At 40.3% G+C, this 7,613-nt stretch overlaps 1 protein-coding gene across 1 annotated transcript in view; it reads right to left on the reverse strand.

Moving 5' to 3' along the window:
• The window catches only part of SPATA5 (spermatogenesis associated 5), a 255,913-nt gene that overhangs the window by 240,669 nt on the left and 7,631 nt on the right, over positions 1–7,613 (reverse strand). The window contains exons 2-5 of the mRNA XM_006762881.2: positions 6,689–6,810; positions 5,557–5,714; positions 1,963–2,021; positions 6–362 (exon numbers count right to left, since the gene is read on the reverse strand). Of these exons, the coding sequence (XP_006762944.1) occupies positions 6–362; positions 1,963–2,021; positions 5,557–5,714; positions 6,689–6,810 (696 nt within the window). The remainder of the gene's footprint in view (positions 1–5; positions 363–1,962; positions 2,022–5,556; positions 5,715–6,688; positions 6,811–7,613) is intronic.

A 7,613-nucleotide genomic window follows, 5' to 3' on the forward strand; every position in this document is an offset into this window, starting at 1 on the left:
GAGACCTGTCACTCCCTCTGGCCCAAGCCCACTGCTGCCACCAGGACTCTGTGTGACATTTGACAAACTGTCACCAGTTTTATTTATCTTTCTGTCATCTACTGGTTTGCAGGGAGTACTGCTTGATGGTGGGACCCGAGGCTCTTCCAGATCCAACTGGCTTAACTGTAAGGACATATCGAGGGTACTGGCTTCTATGCTGGATCGTTTTGAGGTCATTCCCTGAGAATCAGTATTAGAGTCACTCTGAAGCCTTCTCAGTATCATGCCATCTGCACCTTTCACTCGCAACACTTGCAACACGCATGGTCGTCCATAGAATGTAATGTATAGAAAGTTGCCTGGCAAAACAATCTTGTCATCTAGAAAATAATTTATCGAATATATATATTAGCACAAGTTTTCACCCATTTAATGTTTAAATAGCATTTGTTTTATCAATTAACAAATCTACCTGACTGAAAAGACTAAATCAAAGAAGGCAGTATTAATAAAATAACTGCCATGAAAAATAAAGGCCCTAATATTCCCCTAATAAGGGAGCACTATCTGGAGATCAAAGAAAAACAAGATGATTCTCTGAAATGGGGAAGATTCTATCAACTACATTAACAAATAGCCAGACAATCTATCCTAATATATAAAAAGCCTGGGTCGTAATGACCGGTCACAACTGAGGCTTGACCAACAAGGCTTGACCAACCGGAAATCAGTCCTGCAGTCAGTGCTGGGTTGCCATGGCAACCAGTGCTGGTCGCAGATGCCCCAGCACTGATTGCTGAGGGGGCTGTGAGTCAGGGCCAGAGAGAGGCCTGAAGAGAGAAGTAGGGACTGATCCATTGCCTCTGTGGCAGCTTTTGATCAGCACTTGCCTCTCTCTTTCACTCCCAGTCTGGCCAGCAGCCAATGCCTCCATTTCTCTCCAGGCTTCCACGGGGACTGCTGATCAGCCCGCCTTTCTGATCAGGTCCCATTGATAGGCCCAGAGACGCTGACTGGCATAGGAACCAGCCAATCAGAACAGAATCTGGGTGCTATGAGGAACGAATGGCTGCCTAAGAGGCAGAGATTTTGACGTTGATTGACATAGGAACCGACCAATCAGAACCAAATGTGGGTGCTGTAAAGAACCAATTGCTGTCTAGGAGGCAGAGCTTTTGATGCTGACATAGGAACCAACCAATCAGAACCAAATTGGCCAGCAGAGGAGAGCAGTTTGGAGCGAGATAAGGCCGGCAGTGGAGGGCAGTTGGGGGCAAGATCAGGCTGACAGGGGAGGGCTGTTGGGGCGAGATCAGGCCAGCAGAAGAGGGCAGTTGGGGCAACTGGGCTTGCAGAAGAGGGCAGTTGGGGGCGAGATCAGGCTGGCAGGTAGGGCCATTGGGGGTGAGATCAGGCCGGCAGGGGAGGTCAGTTAGGGGTGATCAGGCAGGCAGGCAGAGAGGGTAGGGGCGATCAGGCAGGCAGGCAGGTGAGCAGTTAGGAGCCAGCGGTCCCACAGGGATTGGGCCTAAACTGGCAGTCGGACATCCCCAAGGGGTCCCCAATTGGAGAGGTTACAGGCTGGGCTGAGGGAACCCCTCCCCCTGTGCACAAATTTCGTGCACCAGCCCACTAGTGTTTGATAATAAACTAACCCAAAATGGCACACTTAAACCAACAAAACAATATAACATTTATCATTGGAAAGAGCAAGAGTTCAAGGATTCAAAGTCTCGGTTCTCCCAAGGACTTTGTCCACAGACACGCTGTATAGTCTCTCTGTTGCTCAACTGCCAATCAATTAACTGGGGAAAAGAATCCCACATCCCTATCTTAATAAGACATTAATTCATTGAGGAGAATAGTCTCTATGCTGTTTTGAAGAAAACTATCAGTAGACAACACTTCAAAGACACATTACCGTATATGCTGCTGCCTTGCTTCTTAAAATTTAAAAAAAATATTTAAAATATTTCTCACCTAGTTTTCTCAGAAGACAATCAGCCAATTGTTCTTTATTAATATCCACATTTTTGTCACTGTAAAGGTTTGGGGTGGGGAAAATAGAAATAAACATTAAGTACACCAGAAATTTAAATCTAATATAACACATACATAGTTGTAATGCAGACCTAATGAAAAGCATAATTAGTTTACAACCTGGAAATGATCTACACAATTTTAGAATGACTTACAAATTTCAGCTAGTTCTTAAGGCCATAAAAATCTCATTTATAGTTTGATGTCCTAGTGGCATAAATCAATGTTCTTCAAATATAGGGTACTTCCCACAAGTGGATCATAATCATTTGTCAATCCTACTCAGCATTTTTTTAATAGAATACAAATGTCAGAATATATCAAACATAGAAAGGTTAAATATTGCTTTGTAAGACATTATTACACACAAACATCTATACACTTGTTCTACACAAGTACATGTTGCATATGTGTACTCTATGTATATATGATAGATGTGTATGTACAATGAACTACAATGAAAAATGTTTATTCTTTGTCAGTCAGAAACACTTGAAATGCTGACCATAATTAACCCCTTACCAAACTTGCCTAGCTTGGTGAAGGGCTTTTATTAATAACTTAATGTATTTCCTTTGTATAATTTATAAATTATCTTCCAGGAAAAATAAACCCTATATTGTACTTTATCTGAAGAGGTAGAAATAAGTAAAAGGAGAGTGGTACAATGAAAGTTTATTCTAGAGAAAGGGCATGCCTAAGAAAAATGGGACCCCTTTTTTGACTGATAACTATGTCTGCCAGGAAGAACACTTGTTTGAGTACAGGAAGCAGGCAACCCTAAAAATCATGGCACTTGTACAGAACCATGTCCTTGGAGAAGATGTGCATTTTTCCTCCTTCTCCATTTGTAAGCAGCCCACGTGACCTTCGGTTGTGAACTCTGCCAGACATCAGTGGACCCTTCCACTGATCGAGCCCAGTGAAAGCTGTTTTAGCAGGCTTTTCTGGGTCAGATCTAAGCCATGTCCTCAACTTACTCAGTAACAAAAAAAATACAGTTGATCTTCATTATTTACAGTTTCCATATATGCAAATTCACCTACTTGCTAAAATTTATTTGTAACCCCAAAACCAGTACTAGCAGAGGATTCCCAGTCATTCATGGATGTGCGTAAAGTAGGCAAAAAATCTGAGTCGCACGACTTCTTCTTTCAACTCTCATCACAGATGACCAGAGGATGGCAACTGGAGATGATGGGGAACAGTGCAATGTATAGTGAAAGTTCCAGCTCTGGGACCTCACTCTGGCAGCTGTTAGTGACATGGCCTCACTTCTGAACTACCTCTTCTCTTTTGTAAAATAAAGAAAATAGGATATGCCAGAGTGAGTTGTTTTAAGGATTTAATATTATAACCTATATAAAATATATATACTTGCATATTTATATCTATATATGTTAAATACACACACACACACATATACTCCTAGGAGCAATGGTTCAGTATTTGCTAATTCAGTTTTGGGGACAATTTTGTAGGACACAATACCACAAATAATGAGAATCGACTGTGTGTTCATGTGAGAAAGAGAAATACAAGGAGAAAATTTAATGAATCAAATGTATATGTAAACTAAAGAGGAAATTATATGTATCCAAAATTCTTAAACTTACTTGTTACTAGAACTCTGAACCTAGTTATACTTAAATTGTTTCCATTTATTAAAGTCTGAATAGAAGATATTTATAATATGTACAACAGCATAAACAACCAATTTTGCTTTTATAAATGAATAGGTGCAAATAAAATCATTTCCACTAGAAGGAGCTCTAAACTTACTAATGAAATGTTTTAGCTACAGCACAACAGAAGGATTTAAGCAGCACTTTAAAATTAATGATTTTTCTTACTGGAAATTTTCTTGTCTAAGCTCTTCTTGCTGCCACGTTTAAAACAAAAGATTTTTTTTAAAATAAAAAGTTTAAAACCAAGCTTCCATGGAAAACCTATATATTCCCTCCATAACAGGAAATCATTATCACCAAAGAGTGCTGTGCCCTCAAGAGTGATCAACAAAACTCCAGTCAAATGAGTGCTGTGCCTGCAGCCCTGTTTGAAGTCAGTCTGGAGAAGAATCCTGTGCAATCCGAGCAGTAGCTCTAACCAACCTACACAAGAGCGGGCAAGTTCCTGCCTTCTCACTGAGCCCATTTCCTCATCTGTGAAAAGAGGTGGGTAAAGATAACTTGCAGGATGTTTAGAAGGTTAAATGGGGGAAAAAGGGAAAGATGTGTGCATGCACATGTATGTGCTAGTACACAGCTGGTGCTCAACACATGTTATATTTCTTTTCCTTTCTGCTTTTCATCATTTGTTAAATGTTTGTTAAGTGCTTTGAAAACATTTGTCTGTTTTTAAAGAAAAAAATATGCCAAAGCTCAGGCTTGGCATCTATAAAAGTAGCAAAAGAGAAGAAAATATTTTAAAATCAAGCTAGATTGGAAAATGTTCTGTGATTCTTACATTAATATAAACATCAGTCCCCAACTGTTACTAGGGTCATATTAAAATTTCAAAAGATGCTTTTTAAAAACAAATTTCGATAAGATTTTTACATGCAAACTGAATCAAAATCCTATTAGATACAGAATACCTAAGAGGATAGGAGATATGCTTTAATTATATTGATATGCTGCTTCAAACAACTAGACTTTGGTGAGGGGATATTTAAAAATCTGATAGAAATAACTCTCTCACTAGATTGAATAATCAATGAGTTAAAATATACAATCAGCCCAGCTGGAATAGCTCAGTGGTTGAGCATCGACCTACGAACCAGGAGGTCATGGTTCGAGCCCCAGTCAGGACACAGGTGAGCTCGATCACCCAGTGTGGTGTGCAGAAGGCAGCTGACCAATGATTCTCTCGCATCATTGATGTTTCTATCTCTCTGTTTCCCTCTCCCTTCCTCTCTGAAATCAATAAAAATATATTTTACATACACACACACACACACACACACAATCAGGTACTTTGCTTGGGCAGCCTTAATTAAAATTTATTTCTTGCCTACTCACAGTAGCCTACTCCCTTCTTTATAGCTGTAAAAAAGACAAGAAGCCCTGAGTAGTATACTGCAGACCAAGATGAAAGACATAGTTAAATACCCATTAGCAATAATTCTCTCACCTAAAGTGTCACGGCACACTCTAATCAGAGGAACGAGAGAGTCCCTAGCCCTAAGTTACATAGCACTCGTCTAGCTAGCACTGTGTAATACAGGAGGCAACTAGCCAGTCACATGTGGCCAGTCCAAACTGAGATGTGCTATAACTATAACACACTAGTACACACTGGATTTTGAAGACTTAGTTTAAAAAACAGATATGAAAAATATCTTATTAATAGTTTTTTATAGTTATAAGACTTTACTTACTTTAATTAAATAAAATATATAATAATAATCAATTTCTTTACTTTTTAAATGTGATTACTAGAAAAGGCAAAATTACATATGTGGTTCACACATGTGACTTTCATTATATTTCTGGTAGGCAACACTGATTCAGTCACCAAAGAAAAGAGCCAAACCTGAGCGCCACGTCCATTTCCTCAGCCTGTATCACAGCACCCAAAAGAGGCTGGACATGGATGGCATCACCAACTCTGACACCCATATTCTTCTGTGCTGTGTCACTCAGGCCAACCTTGCCTCCAGGAAATCCTGATACAGGCCAGGCCACACAGACCTGCCAGGAGAGATAATAAACATTCACAGAATATCAGTAATTAAAAAAAAAAAAAAAAAGAATATCAGTAATTTATAAAGCAGAAAATTAAGCATAGCCAAGTACATAGATCTGCCAACTCCCAAAGGGGTTACAATCTGACACAAGTTACAAAAAAAAAGTTTTATACATATTACATTTTTTGCAAAGATCAGGAATGACCCCACAGTGAAAATGGTGAAAGATCTGAGAGGTGGGGTTAGAAAAAGAGACCAAGGTGAGAAGAAAATGAGATAAAATCCAGAAGGCAAGCTGACTATCAGGTAACCCAGCCTAGAGCATAAACTACACCCAAGAAATAGTAAGGACCCCAGCACCAGAGTTCCAGTGAACATGGACCTCATCAGACAAATGTTAAGCTCCAGACAGAGGCTGAGTTCATATATTTAGTGCCTTCTCGTCCACAAGACACAGTAAAGTTTTTAAAAATATAAGCCCAGAACTATGAAAAGAATGGGAGGCGTGATACCAACAGATAAGAGATTTCAAAACCTTTCCAGAGAGCCCTAGTGGATGAGAGAACACTGAGTAGTGAAGTAGAGAAGATATGGCAGAGGTAGAGGCAGGGGCCGGCAGCAGAGAAGAAAGCCAAGCTGCTAAAAACACCAACAAGGAGAAACACAGCTGAAACCAGGGAGGGTAATCAAATGTTGTATAAAAAAGAGATGACTTCAAACCCCACAAGAGTATTTCTGTAGAGAAAAGTAACAGACTGGGAAGGCCTCCCAAGGAAAGGTCTCTCTCTCCATTATGACATTTAGGACTATATTCCCTCTGTAATCATAGACACCAAAGGAGGGAAAAGTTTACATTGGTGTGAGGGTCTTTAAAATATAGTTTTTCATTTTTCCCTGCTTGTGCTGAAAATTACAATTTAAAAAAAAAAAAAAAACCCTCAAATCTTTCCAAACTAAGTAAATGATAAGGACTCTTACCTCTTGTTTTCCATGTAAACTGGTAAGCAGCACTGGTCGGCCAATAACTATATTTGCAGACTTCATAGTGCCAAGTCCGAGTTGAGCAAGGGAATTCTGGAACTTTTTAGGAACTCTGTCATCTACCAAGAAGCAAAAAAAAATGATTTTGTACTATTTTGTCACTGAAGTTAAGGCATGCTTTCTTTTGAAGGAAATAAAAATCCTTTATCCACATAACCACATGAATACACTTCTGTACCCTGAAGAAACCACTGTAGCAACCCTTACTTTAACAAATAAACTTAAAACCAAATCTTTGAGGATCCAGACAATATGAGTGCTAAAAATTAAAAATTAAAAAGTTGTTTTATGGAGTAGGTATTAGTTTTCATTATTTAAAAAAGAAGTCTTGTGGGGAGAAACCAAGATGGCGGCATAGGTAAACACCGGAGTTTGCTGCCTTGCACAACCACTTCAAAAATACAACTAAAAGATGGAACGGACATCATCCAGAACCACAGGCAAGCTGGCTGAGTGGAAGTTCTACAACTATGAGGAAAGAGAAAAGCACACTGAGACTCAGAGGAGGCGCAGTGCTGAAGTAAAATACTAAGGTGCAGAGTGCATGCGGAGCGGGCTGGCAGCTGAGGGCACGGTTGTCATTTTCAATCGGGAGGGAGTCTCAGGCTCTGAGCTCCAGTTCCGGGCGAGTCTCTAGGGACCCAGACACAAACGGAAGAAGCGGGACTGTCTGGCATCGCTCAGAACACTGGGGCAGCTTTCTCTCCGTGGGGCTTGCAGCAATTACTGGGACACTGGGAAGCAGAGCCTCTGAGGGCAAGACTGAGAGCAGCCATAATTGCTAACCCCGCCCTGTTGATCCCCTGGGACCCGCCCGCCCACGCCCTGCAGGGAGACTTTTGCTGGATAGCCTCAGGCAAAG

The sequence above is a fragment of the Myotis davidii genome, unplaced genomic scaffold (assembly GCF_000327345.1).
Source record: "Myotis davidii unplaced genomic scaffold, ASM32734v1 scaffold438, whole genome shotgun sequence".
NCBI classification, from domain to species: Eukaryota; Metazoa; Chordata; class Mammalia; order Chiroptera; family Vespertilionidae; genus Myotis; species Myotis davidii.